Genomic DNA, 18,278 nt, shown 5'->3' on the forward strand with positions numbered 1-18,278 from the left:
CTAGCTGCTCTTCCAAAAGTCCTGAGTCCAACTCCCAGCAACCACATGGTGACTCACAACCATCTAAGATGAGATCTGGTGCCGTCTTCTGGCTTTCCGGCACAGAAGCAGGCAAAACACTGTATAAATAATAAATACATGTACCTTAAAATAAATCTTTAAAAGATACTCCCGAAAGGAGAGAGTATCAAGAAGGAAAAGGTGGGCACCATCCCAAGTACATGCAAAGATCAAGGACACATAAACACACACGATGTGCTACTACCCACACACTAGGATGACAACTATAACAGGTGAGGGTGAGGAGAAAGCAGAATGTGTATAAAATATATGTTCCATTTCTAGTAGAGCTGCACAATGATACAGCTACTCTAGAAACTGGGAAAGTATCAGGTTTTCAGAATGCTAGTCACGGTGACCCTATAAACTTAAGGATTCCTCTCCTATGCATGTACCAAAGAGAAGTGAAAGCAAATGTCCAAACAAAAGCTTAAACATAAATAGTCACAGATGCACTGTTTATAGCAGTTTAAAAGTGGACAAGTCCAAAATGTTTATCAACTACCCATATATTAGGTTGTAATAAAAAGGAAGAAATAAGCTAGGTATGGTGACACACCTCTGTAGCTGCAGAAATCTAGACCGAAGCATGTGGAAAGCAAGTCTGAGGCCAGTCTGAACTATACAGCAAGTTCTAGACCAGCCTAGGCATTTAGAGATCCTGCCTCAAAGAGAGGGAAGGTGGGATCAAAGAACAAGCCATAGCTGCATTATTGAGGGGAAGGGAGGGAAAGGAGGAAGGCAGGCAATCAAGTAAAAACATTTCATGCCACTGTTACTACCATTATCATCACCATTGACACATGAGGAAGGATACGGGGCTCGGAGAAACCTTTTTGCCACTACTGGGGACTGAAGCTAGGATCTCGTGGATGCTGGTTAAGTGCTTTACCAAAGAGTTACATCCTCCAGTGGAGCTTTGTTTTAATTCTCTTTATCTTTCCTTCATTTTTATTACACTGGGTGTGTGTGTGTGTGTGTGTGTGTGTGTGTGTGTGCAAAGGTGGACACATAAGCCATGACACGCATGTGGTCAGGGCAACTTTCAAGAATCAGTTCCCTCCTTCCACCGTAGGTCCTAGGGATTGAACTCAGGTACTTTTATCTGTTGAGCAACCTGGCTGGCTTTTGTTGTTGTTGTTGTTATTTTTGAGACAGAGTCATATGTAGCCCAAGCTGGCCTTGAACTTGCTTGTAGCCACCAAGGATGACTTTGAAATCCTGACCGTCCTGCCTCCACACTTCCCAAGTGTTGAGATTACGGGCATGTGCCACCATACCCAATTTCCTTACTCTTCCCTTTTATACAATTTGGCATGATGCTCAACTCTGAGACCTAAAAACATAAATAACAGTATCTCTAAAAAATCACAAACTGGCCAAATATATAAATAATTATGGGATGAGAACTTAAAAGTTGATTGCATTGTGCTCAGAAACACAGGGGATCAAAAAGAAAAAAAAAACATTTTTGAGCAATCTGATAATCAGTCTTTTGGAAAGGATGATATGGATTAATCTGGAAATATGAATGGAAATTCACCATGGAAGGGAAGAAAGGGAACTTCAGAGAGAGAGAGATAAAAGACTGTAAAGACATGAAGAAGTACCATAGGATATTCAAATGAAATATAAAGGTGAGCATGGTTAGAGTCTACAGTGGGCATGGAAGCTACTCATTGGAGATGAAATCTGATAAATAAGTTGGACTGGCCTGTGGAACGCTTCAGAATCTACATATCATTTTTGTCCTGTTTATACATAAGAAACAGAAGAGGTTATGAGATAGTAAATAATGTATCCATCATAGCTCTATTAGTATTATCTATACTCTGGATGCTAATATTTATATATTTATTAATGCACACTGATTTCTTTCTCCTTGCCTGTCCTGGTTTTTCATTTTTAACAAAATGGACATCTGGCCCCTGTAACTAAAATGCAGACCGAGTTAAAATACACAAAATAAATATGGCTACAGGAAGATCCTTTGTAGAGTCCAACGACACCCAATGCCTCTTCAACTTACCTAAGCGTACTTTTTTGTCTCCCTACTCATCCCAACTGTTTCAACACACAGACTTCAATTTCCCGAGAGAATACTTTAAAAGTGAAATAGTAGAAGGCTGGGCATGGTACAACATGGCTTTAATCCCAGCACTCATTTGAGAGAAAGAGGCCAAAGCATTTCTGTGATTTGAAGGCCAGTTTGATCTACATAGTTCCAGGCCAGCCTACTTAGAACACCATGTCTCAAAAAAAAAAAAAAGGGCTTAAATAGTGGAAGTGAAAGAAGTTAACACTTATATGACTAAAATGTGCACGCCTGATGGTCATACTCAAGAGTGCACATTATAGTGTTTTCATGCATTCTAATCTACTCTGAATTTAGAACCAGCAAGGGCATAAGAATCTGAAAGGTGACCTTTACAGTCAAGGAACAAGGGGCTGTTACCATTATAGGTTGCACTATTTTTCACAATCAGTTCCAAGTGTTCTCTGAATTCTTCCCGAGATGGATAGAGGCGTTTGCGCACATTTTCACGGAGTGTCTGTAAATCCATTGGCTGAGTGATGATTCTGTAGTAGTCCTTTACAACCTTTGCATTAACTGGAGTATGGAAAGGGTATGTCTGTGGAAACAGAGAGCCAACACCATTTGTGAGCAAAGAACACTTGACAGAGCCAATTACATCTTACTGGTTTAACAACTCTCAAAGGGATTTTTCAGATGTAGTAAGTCTGTTTCTTATTGAACCATCTCTCTCTCCCCCAAATCTCTCCTCTCTCCCCCACTAAGCCCTCCTCTCTCCCTTCCTCCCTCCCTCTCTCTCTTTGTGGGTTTGTGTGTGTTTCAGGGAGCCCTGGCTGTGCTAGAACTAGCTCTGTAGACAAGACTGGTCTCAACCTCTGTCCGCCTCTGCCTCCCAAGTGCTGGGATGAATGGCATGCGCCACCACACATGTCAAGCTATTGAATCCTGTGAAGCTAGAGTTATAGGTGGCTGAGAGCCACGTAACATGGGTGCTGGTAATTAATCTTGGTGCTCTGCAAGAGCTGTATGTATTCTTTTTTAAAAACTTATATTTGGATTTAGTTTTACTATTCAATGTGTATGAGTGTTTTACCTACATGTAGGTCTGTGTACCACAAGTGTGCCTGGTGCCTGAGGAGGCGGTGAGCTTCCATGTGGGTGCTAGGAATCGAACCTCGGTACTTGGCAACAACAACTATTCATAACCACTGAGCCAACTATCCAGCCCCAGCAGTATGTATTCATTTTTTTTTTTAATATTTAAGCAGTATATATTCTTAACCACTGGGCTGTCTTTCTAGCTCCATATATCTTAGACACTTATGGGATGCAAAGATTGTTCTTGTAAGACATACAAATTTGAGGCTGGAGAGATGGCTCAGTGGTTGTAATAGCACAGTATGATCTTCCAGAGGACCTAAGTTTGGTTCCCAGTTCCCATAGCTGGGGACTCACAACGTTCTGTAACTTTGGTTCCAGGTGATCCAATGCCTCTGGCCTCCAAGGACACTTGCATATGTATACAATGGGGTGTGTGTGTGTGTGTGTGTATATACGTATGTATATATGTCTGTGTGTATATATGTATATATGTGTATGTTTATGTAAATATATGTACATGTGTATGTGTGTGTGTGTATATATATATATATATATATATATATATATATATATATATATATATATATAATTTTGAAAATTACTCTTGCTACTTCAATATCTATAAAGTTGAATTCACATATCCATCACAAAATAGAGAAAAAAAATTGAATGGAAACTAGAAAAAATTAGCTTTATATTTTCTTATACTGATGTGTCCGTCTGCCTACATTCTGTTCTTCTTCTTCACCTAGTATTCTATTAAATAATTTAAAAACGGAGAAAATCTCAAAGATTTAGGAGTTCTAGATACACGCATTTACACACTACTCACATCTGGAAGATCTCTTATGTCATTGATGATAGACTCTAAGATACAAGACAGTGTCACCATAGGGTCTGTCCGGTGCCGTTGGCTGGATTTATGAGGTGTCTAGAAAGAACAACAGCAGAAAAGAAAAGAAAAAAGAAAGAAATCAGAATGCATTAGGAAGAAAGGAAAAAAAATCCCAACATTTTTCAAATACATGGATACATTTTAGAAATCCTCAATAAAGTAATTGGGAGGCTGCAAATTCAAGTCCACCTAGACTGCATAGTAAATTCCAAACCAGCCTGAACTAGATAGAAACCCAGTCTCAAAAAACAAAGTTGCAGGGGACCAGGTAAGCTAGAGAGATGGCTCAGTGGTTAAGATCCCTTGTTGCTTTTGGAGAGGACCTGGGTTCAGTTCCCAGCACCCACATGGTGGTTTATAACTAACTCCATAATGCACTCTCTTCAGGGCTCTGCTGGCACCAGGCATGCATGCAGTGCACCTATACACATGCCGGCAAAGCACTCATGCACATCAAAAAGAGGGGCGGGCAATAAGAAGGCTCAGTGGGTAATGGCACTTGCCATTCAAGATAGTGACCATTATTTGATCTCTAGACTCCATGTAAAGAAGGAGGGTAACCCAGTACTAGGAAGGAAGAGGCAAGCCGACTTCTGAGTCCAAGACCAGCCTGGTCTACAGAGTGATAGTCCCAGGGCTACACAGAAAGGTGCTGCCTCAAAAGCAACAACAAAGCAAAAAATACACTTTAATAAGTTATATAATAAATATATAATTCTCAAGGAACAGCCATAGGGAACATCAGACACCAACTGAGCCATGTCAGAGAAGGCTGAGGGATTCCATGAGAACCTACCTGATAAAGGTTACACAGAGCAACCCCTGACTTGAAAAGAAACAAACAAACAAACAAACAACAAAAACAAAAAACAAAAGAAAAGACAAGAAAATGCAGATACTTACATTCAAATAGTCACAGTGAATAGTGTTTCCAAGCCGCCTTTTCTTCCTGGGAGGAAGTTGTTGTTTAGGGAACTTCAGGACCAGGGATTTTCTACGAATTTCATCCACACTGCAATCAGTAACATTGTCATAGTGTGTTATTTGCTATTTGCAGTTGTTCCCAGAAATAAGAGTAGAGAGATGGATCAGTAGTTAAAAGTACTTGCTACTCTTACAGACAGGACCCTGGTTCTGCTCCCAGCACCTACATGGTAGCTCACAACTAGATAGTAACTCCCGTTCCAGTGGATCCGACACACTCTCTGACATCTATGGGTACCCAGCATACACAATGGTGCACTTACATTCATGCAGGCAAAATACTCATACACATAAAATAAATCTTATAGCTCAACCATATTTTTAGAGTTCCCAGAAATAAAACAACTACAATGAAAGGTCCAGAGTACCTAAGTGTGAGCACAGGATGGTAAAAGTCCAAGAAGCCAAAGGCCAAACATGCCTGAGGACCTCCAAATTAGTAAAGAACTAAGCAAATCAAATGGTTTCTTGGTTTCCTATTTAGAAAATGAGGGAACTAGGCTAAAGGCATTTCAAGACTCCTTCCAGTTCTAACATTCTATCTTGGGGTTCAAAAGTTACGGCATTTGGCTCATACAGAATATAAATGAGTCTGAACATGGTGGTGTACCAGGGAGGCAGAGGCAGAGGCAGAGGCAGACGGATCTGTAAAGGAGAGTTTGAGGCCAGCCGGATCTATAAAGAAGTTCCAGGACAGCCAGAGATACACACTAAGATCTTGTTCAAACCAAATGAAAAGCCAAAACCACATGAATAAAAACAACATAAATGACAAAGAAGCATAGCTATAATCCTAGGAAGGAAAAGAGGACGAATGAAAGAAAGGAAGAGAGGGTATAGAAAGGAGGTAAAAAGAAAGAAAAAGAGACAAAAGGAAAGAAAGAAAATTTAAAAACTAGTGTAGAAAAAAAATGGGTAAAGGGTTCCTGCAATTTTAAAAACTAATCCACCTTCCACTGTAAGGGATCAAGATGGAACATTTTCACTTTCTAATATACTTTTAAGCTATCATGACTTACATAGATTGTATGTAGTGAGTCCAATCAGTAGAAAACAAGGCAGGTATTACAAACCCCTTACAGTCCCTCATATTCAAGTTTTCACTTTTAAAAATAAATCTTTGTTCTACTTAAAACAAGATTCAGAAAGTAGGGTATTTTGCAAAACAACTGGTTTGAATGCTGAAAAGAAAAATCAATGTCACAAAACGCACAAAACTTAGTGAGGACAGTTCTAGACTAAGACAGCCTCAAAATACACTAATGTTTAAATTGGGATTGTATTGAGAACTAGGAAAAGAGCTGGTAAAGTACAATGAGATGACTTGGATAATTTAAATAAAATGCCTGAACACAGCACAGTACTAAATTAATGCTAATTTCTTAGTTGTAAGAATAGTAGCATGTGTTCCACCCCAATTCTTAGAAAATGTTTGTGTTTACAGTGAACTGTCATGGATACCTGTAATTTACTTCTCAAGGGTTCACACTACAAACATTTTACGTATACAGAGACTAAGCAAATGTGGCAAAAAGGTGAACAGGTGAGTTTGGAATATCTTATTGTGAACTTTCAACTATTCAATAGGTTATATTTGTGTGTGGCAGTTGAGGGTGTAAGTTGAGACAGGGTTTCCCTGTAGAGTCCTGGCTGTCCTGGAACTCTATAGACCAGGCTGGCCTGAACTCAGAGATCCGCCTGCCTCTATCTCCTAAGTGCTGGGATTAAAGGTGTGTGCCACCAGCGTCTGGCTTGGTTTATAATTTTTAAAATAAGAAAATTTCTAACATCTCCATTTTTTCTAAAACAGGGTTTCTCTGTGTAGCCTTGGCTGTCTTGGACTTGCTTTGTAGACCAGGCTGGCCTTGAACTCACAGAGATCCACCTGCCACTGCTTCTTGAGTGCTGGGATTAAAGGTGTGAGCCACCATGCTCTGGCTTAACATCCCCATTTTCATCTATTAAATTTTTTAAGGGCAAGAAGATTGGGCATAAGTATAGTTTGCGTTATAGTCTCTCATTTTATCTTAACTATACTCAGGCCAGCTGTGGTGTATCATGCCTGTAATCCTACTATGTGGGAACTAAGTCAGAGAGACTGAAAGTTTGAGGCCAACAAGGGTAATTGAGCAAAACCTGAAAAAATATTGTGCAAGGGTTTGAGATCACAGCTCAGTGATTTGCTTACTGTGCCTGCCACTACCACAGAAAACAAACATACAAAAAAATTACTCCAGTAAGGGTACTTGTATAAATACTAAAACTAGCCAGGCTTGGTGGCACATGCCTTTAATCCCAGCACTCCAGAGACAGAAGCAGGTGGATCTCTGAGTTTAAGACCAGCCTGATCTACAAAGTGAGTTCTAGGACAGTGAGGGCTATGTAGAGACCCTGTATAGAAAACAGAACAAGAGAAAAAAAAACCAAAAAATTCTACTTCTCAGAATACATAGCATGTACAAAGGCAAGCAGTAAGCCGTAAAGGGATCACTGCAGTTTTCATTACCGGCAAAATGCCAGCTGGGTGTGGTGGCATATGCATGCCTTTAATCTCTGAACTCAGGAAGCAGAGGAAGATGGATGTTTATGAATGCGAGGCCAGCCTGGTCTACAAAGTGAGACCAGGATAGCCAGGGCTGTTACACACAGAAACCCTGTCTCAAAAAACCAAAAAATTTTTAAAAAATTAAAAAAAATTGCTGGTGATAATCCCAAGTTCCTATAACCTCTAGTTCTACTTCAAAGAACAATCACATCGCATTCGCCCCTGCCAACCACCACCATCAACTTGGAACTTTGCTTCAGTGCTCCCTGCCTGTTATCCCTTACCTCTCAATCAGCTGTTTTCCCAAAACAATCTTGGTCCCTTCAACCTTTATAAGTTCTTCATTATCATTAGGAATGACTGTCTTTTCCAGCTCCTCCTCCTGTTCCTCTGTCATGGCAACAGGGTTAGAAGGTGGAGCATATGTTTGATAATAAAGGGGGCAGCATTTATTTGTCCTCATGTGCCCGATGGCACCACATGCTCCACATTTCAGCTACAACAGAAAAAAATATCAACATATTAGAGGTAAACAGGGTGATCTCAAAATCAGTAAGAAATATATATGCATATGCACCAGAGGAGAAACAAGGACATCACTGTGTGTGTGTGTGTGTGTGTGTGTGTGTGTGTGTGTGTGTTGGGGGTGAGGTTGAAACAGGGTTTCCCTGTCTAGGACTGGCTGTCTGAGAACTTCCTCTGTAGACCAGGCTGGCCTCACTCTCAGACAACAGCCTGCTTCTGCCACTCCCACCCACCACCCCCGAGGAGTTCTGGGATGAAAGGAGTGTGTCACCACCTTCCAGTGAACCTTTTTATAGAAAACCGACTTGGAAAGGTTAAGGTCACAGAGTAACAGAGCCACACCCAGATCTTCTGTATCCAAGTTCACAATTCTTTCCATTGCAGCAGTTAGCTTATTTTACTGTGTCTATTACATAGTAGGACATGGAATCTCAAACCTAAGTGATGCAAAACAACCTGGATGCTATGTCTTCTTTTTCTAGTTCTTTTAAGACATTTTTTGTGTATGTGTAGTGGTGTGTATACGTGTATGTGCAAGTGTGTGCACAGGTAACGACTGAGGCCAGAAGGGAGGTGTTAGATCCCTTGAAGCTGGAGTTACAGGTGTTTTCCAGCCGCCCAACATAAGCGCTAAGATCCAAACCCCAGTCCTCTGATACAGTAAGCACTCTTAACCACTGAGCCATCTCTCCAGCCTCTACTTTTAGTAAGTTACCATTTTAAAAAAGGATAGCAGTGGAGTAATGCACATCAGGTCCTGGGTCTGAGGTCCGATCACACAGGTGTACGAATATAAATAAAATGTACCGAAGATACTCAGCTCCTACAGGAAAGTGAATGTGTATGTGCGTGTTTTCTTCCTGAGGGCCACAGGTAACTAGGGAGCTTGAACTTGCAATGCTGCTTTGCTCTTGAATCCTCCTGCTTCAGCTCCCTTAGTGCTGAGATTGCAGGCATAGATACAAGCATATTTTCAAATAATATAATCTACCTTTCCACAATATTGCTTTCATTTCCAGTAGCCAAAGATGACAAAACCTGAGGGATAAAGGTATGCTTTCTTCATTTCCTTAGTTAGCTGTGGTCACATCGTAAACCTTTTTTACTTTTTAATTTTCTGTTTTGAGACAGGGTCTACCTGTGTTTCAAACTCACAATCCTGAAATGCTAGGATTACATTGTGTCCTGCCATACCTGGTTCCGTCTAAGTGTCCTCAATTGTTCTTGAATCCTCCGCCGTTCTTTTCGCATCTCTTCACGACGTTGCTCATCAAAAAGGACAAAATTTTGACTAAATAAGAGGAAAAAAATACAGGACCATAAGCAACCTAAATTAAGATGAGTATCCCAAAAGCTAGCATCTCAGAATATAATTAATTCACCCAGGCTGCAATGAAATAAGCTGCCTGCCATCTTCACCACCCTTGCTAGTCAGTCTTCCTCATGTATAGAGTAACACTTCTCAGAGTCCTGAATAATCATTAAGATTTTGCTGTTGGTTTTTTAGACATGTTCTGCAACCCAGACCGGTTTAGAATCCCTGTTCTTTCTTCCAAATCTCATTATAGGAGTGACTTTTTCGAAAAATTTGCAAAGCCAAACTACCACAATCCATATATACATAGCAAACATGGTTGCTTTCCCTGTGATTTGGCTCCTTAAAATCCAAAGATGTCATGGCCCCTCCAGTGCAGTCTGTGTGACAAATACTACATGGCCTGAGGCTACAACCCCGACCCAAGAGAGAGCCTCCTAAATTGGTGCTGATGTTGCTGCCAGGAGAAAGTAACCGCAGTCCTTCCTTTCTCTCACTGTGATTCTGTTCCTATTCTTCTAACTTAACTCTAATTCACTCCCAAATCAGGAATTTTCAGGCATGACCATGTTACTATGAGATGATTCAAACTTGGGACTGCAGCCCGGGACTATTAAGGGTCAGAGTAGTTCTACATCACTTCCCCTTATTAAAAGAAACATGACTAGGAATTAATCATTAATTAGTAAGTTATATTATGGCTTACAAAGAAATAAAGTGTTTCAAAAGAAAACTCCAGATAGTGGCTCTCAGATATTAGAAAAGGGAACTAAAGAAAAGACTGTCTTGGTACACAGGTGCTGGTCATAAGTCTCAATAGGGAGAGAACATTGACCCTGGACAAAGGGAGCACATGCATATTGATATCAATCCAGTAACTTAGAATGATGATGTCTTTGCTGTGTGTTCTGTACCCTGTATTGTTTCATTTAAGGTTGTAATTCTAAATATGACAATACAATAGCTTTGCATTCTGTACCTGTACTGTGTATGCTTAATTGTGCACTGACTTCCTTGACTCTACTCTGTGGGAAAATGTAATCACAATTCCCCCACCCTCGTTTTTGAAATGTATGTATAAAAATGTAGACTGCTTGCCTGAAAAATACACTCAGACAAAACTCAATTCTGGGTTGCCCTGTTTGTCACTTCGCCTTATCTCTGTCCACCAACACTTTGAGACCTCTCGTTCCCAAGGACCTATCCCTGACTGAGCTGGTCCATGGCGGGTGGCACCCAAACGTGGGGCTTGAAGTAAAATAAGCATTCTCTCCTCTTTTAAAATACTTTTTTCAGGCAAAGATAAGGACCTCGCCAAAAAGTGCTACAGACTCCTCAACAAAAGGACAAGCTGAACTAAAAAGATGAATAGGTAAGAACCATGGGACATTCACAGTCCAAAAACAGAAGAATGTTCCTGACAGTATTAAGTTGTATGTTGAAAGGTAGAAGTGTAAAAATCTCAGAAAAGAATTTGACAGAATTTTATGACTTTTTGTTAAATGTGAGTCCCTGGATTCTGGGGGAATGGAGGAAGAAAGTCTGTCTTTTAAAAACTAGAAGAGAGAGCTGGGCGTGGTGGCGCCCGCCTTTAATCCCAGCACTTGGGAGGCAGAAGCAGGCGGATCTCTGTGAGTTCAAGGCCAGCCTCGTCTACAAAGTGAGTCTGGGACAGCCAGGGCTACGCAGAGAAACCCTGTCTTGAAAAACCAAAAAACAAACAAACAAACAAATCAAAAACAAAACAAAACAAACAAACAAAAACGTAAAAACTAGAAAAGAGGAGGGGAAAATATGAGGAGATTCTATAAAGCTCATGGTCCAAGTCAGATACTGGCACAGACATTTTCCTTATGGGTAGGTAAATATTAGGGATCTGTTACCAGACAAACCTGAAATAGAGTTCTTCACAGAAAAAACACCCTCTGAGGAGGAGGCTGCTCCATTACAGCCAAAAAAGGAAAAAAAAAATTTGTAATAATTTACATAAACCAAGAATATATGTACTTGAACCTAAACCAGAGGATGATTGGTTAGATGATGAGGAGTGAAAGGATCTAAAAGATGAGAAAGAAAAAGATGAGCCAGATGAGGAAAGGGATCATTTTCATGACCAGGATCTCCCTCTTCCAGATGTCTTTACAACAGCCACAGCACCTCCACCTTTTAGGCCAAAACCTAAACCGAGGCAAAAGATAAAAATGCCTACTAATATGAGATTCATGGGGGTTATTAGAGAAACAAAATAAAAAAGTAACTTAGATTTCTACTTCCCAGTGACCTCTTTTGAAAATGAGGCCCCTCAATGAAAACCTCTTCCTTTAAAGACATTTAAAGAGCTTCAATATTCTGTTAAGAATATGGAACATAGGGCCCTGTATACTTTACAGACTGTGAAAATGCTGAGAGACATACGGTTAACGCCATATGATTGGTTTCAGACACCAAAATCTACCCTAAATCCAGGTCAATTTATGGTTTGGAGAACAAAATATGAGGATGGAGCCAGAAAGGTTATACAGCACTCCAGCCTTAAAAGGAAGGGAGATAAACCTACTATGACAATGCTCATGGGTAGAGATGACTATGCCTCCCCACAGGTACAAGTAAATTTAAAAAGAAAAATTTTAGAGAAAGTTTCAAAAGTAACAATTGTGGCCTGAAAAGAACTAACCCCTGCTAAAGACAAAACAACTGTACTTACTGAGATAAAACAAAAACCAGAGGAACCGTATGAGGATTTTATAGCTAGACTAGAAGAGATACTAGAAAGGATGCTTTCTCCCTCTGAGGAATCAGAAATATTATTAAAACAACTTATATGAAAAAAAATGCCAATACTCTCTGCCAAAAACGAATTACATCATTTAAAAAAACAGGGACAAGATTACATTAAAATAGAGGAAGGACAGCAGGCTACCAAGAAGAGACTTGATACACTATGAGCATATACAGGGGGAGGAGGTCCCCCTCAGGAACAGTCATAGGGGAGGGGAGTAAGGGGAAAATGGGAGGGAGGGAGGAATGGGAGGATACAAGGGATGGGATAACAACTGAAATGTAATACGAATAAATTAATAAAAAAGGGGGAGGAGAAAGAAATAAACCAAAAACAAAATTAAAAAAAAAAAAAAAACAGGTATATATGGCTCACCGACGGTTGTCCAGGGGCTGGCCTACGCTACAACTATGCAAGAGAAACATTTTCCCACCTATGTTCAGAACTTAAAAAGGAGGTAACAATCAAAAAATTTTCATGTTTTTCTTATGGTCAACAGGGTCAAATTAGTCATAACTATACCAAGGAAAAACAGATCTCCAATAATGAAAATAAGCCTCTGAAGTTATGTCCTCGGTATAAAAAAGAAAAACATTAAAAACATGAGTATAAATCAAAGTTTCACAAAGATGAGACCCCCCCCTTACAGATGGGGAGACAAAAACATAATGGAATGAGGGGCAAGCCCTTAGGCCCAAAATAAAAAGAAGACATAAAAAAAAAAGAACAAAGTAGCTTAAATCCCCTTACCTCTAAATTTAACATCTTAGATCTGCCAAGAACAACACCAAAAAGCACAGGGTTAGATCTTACAGTAGATAAAGATTATCTGCTTTCTCTTTATGAGGGAGTACAATAAGTAGGGACAAGATTTAATGGGCCATTACTTTCAGACACCTTTGGCCTCATAATTAAAAGAAGTTTGAACTATAAAAAAAATTTTAAAGTGCTCCCAAAAGTAATTGATTCTGACTTCCAGAGAAAAATAAAAATCATCATTAGGCATTTAAAGAAAACTGTTCAATTACACAAAAATAAATGAGTAGCTCAGATTCTGTTGCTTCCCTATGTTCAGCTGCCTAATCCAATTTTAAAACAAGACAAAAAGGGGTTTGAGTCTACTGAAATAGTAGCCTGAACTCAGAAAATAACTAAACAGAGACCTCTAATAACCATAAAGGTAAAAGAAAATATATTCAAGAAATATTAGAAACTAGAGCAGACAAATCGTATGTTGCTGGTAAAGACTGGCCAAGTTCTTGGTCCATTTATCACACTACATCATCTTTGGTAGGATTAGATTCAACCTCAAATATGGCCCAAAGTTCAAAAATTCTAAAATGGTCTATTAAAGATAAAACTAGAACTTTTCAGCCATATATTATTCCTTCCCTTCCTCTTTCATTATGGGAAAGAGATATATTGGAAAAGATGAAAGTAAAGTTGACCACAGATGATGCTTAGAATGACCAACATTTTTCATAGGGGCCACTAATAAATTGTATAAAATAAAATTTCATGGATTAATGAAAAGCCTGTTTGGGTTAATCAATGGCCCCTAACACAAAAAAAGATACAGACGTTAGAACAACTTGTGGAAGAACAATTAGATACAAGACATATAAAAAAATCAAATAGTCCATAGAATACTCCCATATTTGTTATTTAAAAAATCAAAGAGACAGAAGTTTTTACAAGATTTAAGAGCTGTAAATAAGACTATGTGTGATATGGGGACCCTTCAACCTGGCCTTCCTTCTCCTATAACTATTCCCAAAGGCTATTATATTATTGTTATAGATCTAAGAGATTGTTTTTTCACTATTAAATTACATCCTAAAGATTCTCATAAATTTACATTTAACATGCCTTTAGTTAACTTTCAGAGACCTTATCAAAGGTATCAATAGAAAGTCTTGCCCCAAGATATGAAAAATAATCCCACTCTTTGTCAAAAATTTGTAAATCAAACATTAAAATCTGTTAGAAGTAAATATGGAAAGGCTTTCATTTTACAGTATATAAATGATATTCTTATGACAAAAAAGACAAAAGAATTAACTGAATTCATTTTTAAAAATATGATTGAGTCTTTAACTCAATATAGATTAATAATAGCCCCTGACAAAATACAATATAATAGACCAATTAATTACTTGGGGAAAACTATCTATGACATCTTTATTATGTCACAAAAGTTACAATTTAGAATTGATAAATGAAAAATACTTAATGATTTTCAAAAATTATTTAAAAATATAAATTAAATTAGACTCTATTTAAAAAATTACTACTGGTCAATTACATCATTTGTTTAAAACTCTAAAAGGATATTAAGATCCAAGATCTCCCAGTTAACATAGGAAGCCTTGCAACAACTAGAACTAATAGAACAAAGGATACAAGATGCCCAAGTCTAACAAATTAATTATACTAAGCCTTGGTCTCTCATTATATTAAAAACTAGCTATACACCCACTACCTGCCTCTGGCAGGATGGGATTTAAAGTAGATATATTTGCCTCACACAAGTAAAAATGGTGTCTTCCTACCCATATACGTGTAGCCAATTAATTATAAAAAAAGATTATGTCTTATTTAAGAAAGAAATGCAAAAATTAATTATAATAAAGAACAGTTGAATACTCTCTTACAAATGTGACAATTGGGAAATTGCTCTATCATATTATATGGGTCAAATACAATTTCATATACCTCAACATCCTATATTAAAATTTATGAAAGAGACAGATATTTTTCCTTCAAAAATAACCAAAAATCCTATAATAGGAGCCCTTTTGGTTTTTACTGATAGATCCTCAAATGAAACTTCAAGAACATGTATTAAAGATAGACCCCCAATAAAGAACTCAAGAAATTAAACACCACCAAACCGAATAACCCAGTAGAGAAATGGGGCTTGGAACTAAACAGAGAATTCTCAACAGAGGAGTATCAAATGGCTGAGAAACACTTAAAGAAATGCTCAACCTCCTTAGTCATCAGGGAAATGCAAATCAAAACAACTTTGAGATTCCATCTTACACCCATCAGAATGGCTAAGATCAAAAACTCAAGCGACACCACATGCTGGCGAGGATGTGGGGAGAGAGGAACACTCCTTCATTGCTGGTGGGAATGCAAACTAGTACAGCCACTTTGGAAATCTATCTGGTGCTATCTCAGAAAACTAACTGGGAATAGGGCTTCCTCAAGACCCAGCTATTCCACTCCTTGGAATATACCCAGAAGATGCTCCAGCACACAACAAGAAAATTTGCTCAACCATGTTCATAGCAGCCTTATTCATAATCGCCAGAACATGGAAACAGCCTAAGTGTCCCTCAGTAGAAGAGTGGATAAAGAAACTGTGGTACATATACACTATGGAATACTACTCAGCTATTAAAAACAAGGAATTTCTGAAATTTGTGGATAAATGGATTGAGCTAGAAATGATCATAATGAGTGAGTTAACCCAGAAGCAGAAAGAATCAAATGGTATATACTCACTTATATCTGCATACTAGCCCAAGGGGCATGTCCCACGAAAGCCTTCACTTACCAGGAAACTGGGACAGAGGGGAAGGCATCCTATTGGGACTCTAAATGGGTCCTAGAAACCTACAAGTAGAACAATATAATAGGCAGATTTGGGCCCAGGGGTCCCTCTCAAACTAAGGCACCAGCCAAGGACAATACAGGAGGTAAACTTTAAACCCCTTCCCAGATCTAGCGAATGGTCAGAATATTCTCCACAGTTGAGTGGAGAGTGTGATATGACTTTCTCACGTAATATGGTGCCTCACATTTGACCATGTCCCCTTGAGGGGGAGACCTGGTGGCACTCAGAGGAAGGACAGCAGGTAGCCAAGAAGAGACTTGATACCCTATGAGAATATACAGGGGGAGGAAATCCCCCTCAGGAACAGTCATAGGGGAGGGGAATAATGGGAAAATGCGGGGGGGGGGGGATGGGAGGATACAAGGGATGGGATAAACATTGAGATGTAACAAGAATAAATTAAAAAAAAAGATAGACCCCCCAATTATAAAAAGGTCACAACAAATTTCTGCTCAACAAAGAGATTATTACAGTCATCACTACTCTAAAAAATGTACATAAAACATTTAACCTTTATACAGAGTCAAAATATATAGTTCATCTTTTTCTAGATATTGAAACTGCCTTATTGTCTGGAAACTCAAAAATCATTCTACTGTTACAGAGATTGAGAAAGTTGTTATAGGAACAATCAAAAAAGATCTACATTGGACACATTAGAGGACATACTAACTGTCCAGGACCATTATCTTTGGCAATCATATGACAGGTATGCTTACTAAAGAGCATATTATTACAGGATTGTTAAAACAGGCTATATATAGCCATGCTGTGCATCATCAAAATGCTTTAGCCTCAGAAAAATGTTTACTATCACCAGGGAACAAACTAGACAGATTGTAAAAAACTGTAAATAATGCCCTGATGTTTATCATCCACTAAAGATGGAAATCAATCCTGGGGGATTAAAGGCTCAGATCCTCTGACAGAGGGATGTTAGCAATATCCCTGAATTTGAGAAATTGACTTATGTACATGTGACAATGGACACCTATTCATACGCTGTAATGGCTACAGCTAAAACTGGTGAAACTGTAAAAGATGTAATTCAACACCTTTTATCTTTTCACTTGTTTTTCTATTTTGGGACTACCAAAACAAACAAACAAACAAACAAAAAACCCAACCACAAAAAAAAAAAAAAAAAAAAAAACAAACCAAAAACCAAAAACTGACAATGGTCCAGCTTATTCGTCACAAGCTTTTTCTAATGAAAAGTTGAACATACAACAGGTATTCCCTATAATCCACAAGGTCAGACAATTATTAAGAGGACTCATCAAAATAAAAAAAAAACTTCAAAGACTTAAGGGAAATGGTCATTACTATTCCCCACAACAATTACTTAACCATGCCTTATTTACTATTAATCATCTTAACATATGATAAAGGTCTGACTCCCATACAAAAACATTGGATACCTCTCCAATCTACTGCCACACCTATCATAATATGAAAAGATCTGTTAACTGACACCTGGAAAGGGCTAGACATCTTAATCACCTCGGGATAAGGATATGCTTGTGTGTTTCCACAGAACGCAGAATCACCTGTCTGGATCCCAAACTGGCTAGTTTGACCTTTCAATCAAAAGGCCGTTGTCCAGGAGGGAGAAAAAAAAAGTTCAGACAACAATATCACAGATAGAGAATCTCAAACTGACTCTTCACTGCCTCATGGGTCAGCAAAAAAAACAACCTCCGACTTGGGGTCAGATCCAGACTCTCACTGCTCCTGCCTTACAGACCTCTACTGCCCTGGGAAAACCTCCTACATCAGAAACTATATTTTTAACAATGTTTGCTGTTCTTGCTCTGCACGTAGTATGTTTCAAGAAAATTATACAGGGCTTATATTCCTCACCCCAACCCCCTGCTTCATCCTATGGGTTGGGGGCAGGAATCACAGATTTGAGTCATGATTAATGATACTCAAATCTTGAGAGGATCTTTAGATTATGGTTCAAAGCTGACATCTTCTGTAACTACCTATGAAAAAATGTCAAACACTGCCCCATCTAAGTAGCTGTATTAGCCCGTGCCCCAGCAGGATGCCTTCCTATTAGCTATCACGCTTTCCTAGCTGATGCTCCAGATGGTTCATCACAGCCTGTGACTTTATCACCCACTTATGAAAGGAGATAAAAATGACATATGTGAAAAACTGGACTTATGACTTTAGACTATTATAATTATAATGAGAGTTACTCTGTACCTCCTTTCCCAACGCCATTAAAAAGTTATATGTGAAAATATAACAAAGGCAAAGCTTGATAATCTCTGCCAAAGCAGAATTCTAGTCCTCCATGGTCATGCTGGAATAACTACTCATGTTCCTATTAATTCAGATATAAAAAAAATTTTGATTATTTTATTATATCTCCTGATCTTGACCATCACCATCAGCTTGCTTTA

The 18,278-nt window shown here is 38.7% G+C and overlaps 2 protein-coding genes across 2 annotated transcripts in view; both read right to left on the minus strand.

Annotated features, from left to right (window-relative positions):
• Positions 1 to 18,278, minus strand: part of LOC127184672 (transcription initiation factor TFIID subunit 1-like) — a 57,309-nt gene that overhangs the window by 6,190 nt on the left and 32,841 nt on the right. The window contains 6 exon segments of the mRNA XM_051141013.1: positions 1,354 to 1,396; positions 2,516 to 2,693; positions 4,029 to 4,127; positions 4,995 to 5,103; positions 7,905 to 8,116; positions 9,340 to 9,436. Coding sequence (XP_050996970.1) covers positions 1,354 to 1,396; positions 2,516 to 2,693; positions 4,029 to 4,127; positions 4,995 to 5,103; positions 7,905 to 8,116; positions 9,340 to 9,436 — 738 coding nt within the window.
• LOC127185739 (transcription initiation factor TFIID subunit 1-like) lies at positions 2,418 to 4,170 on the minus strand. The gene is made up of 2 exons (XM_051142272.1): positions 4,029 to 4,170; positions 2,418 to 2,693 (listed from the first exon to the last, which is right to left on the minus strand). Exons 1-2 carry the CDS (start codon positions 4,086 to 4,088, stop codon positions 2,433 to 2,435), a joined length of 321 nt encoding a protein of 106 aa, XP_050998229.1. The 5' UTR covers positions 4,089 to 4,170; the 3' UTR covers positions 2,418 to 2,432.

Source organism: Acomys russatus, chromosome X (assembly GCF_903995435.1).
Source record: "Acomys russatus chromosome X, mAcoRus1.1, whole genome shotgun sequence".
NCBI classification, from domain to species: domain Eukaryota; kingdom Metazoa; phylum Chordata; class Mammalia; order Rodentia; family Muridae; genus Acomys; species Acomys russatus.

What these genes read in the sequence shown, in the direction of transcription:
- LOC127185739 (XM_051142272.1), bottom strand. Translation starts at nt 4,088, where the DNA reads ATGGTGACACTGTCTTGTATCTTAGAGTCTATCATCAATGACATAAGA. An exon ending in ACATAAGAGATCTTCCAGAT is followed by an intron (nt 2,694 to 4,028) that starts GTGAGTAGTGTG and finishes CTGTTTCCACAG; the next exon opens with ACATACCCTTTCCATACTCC.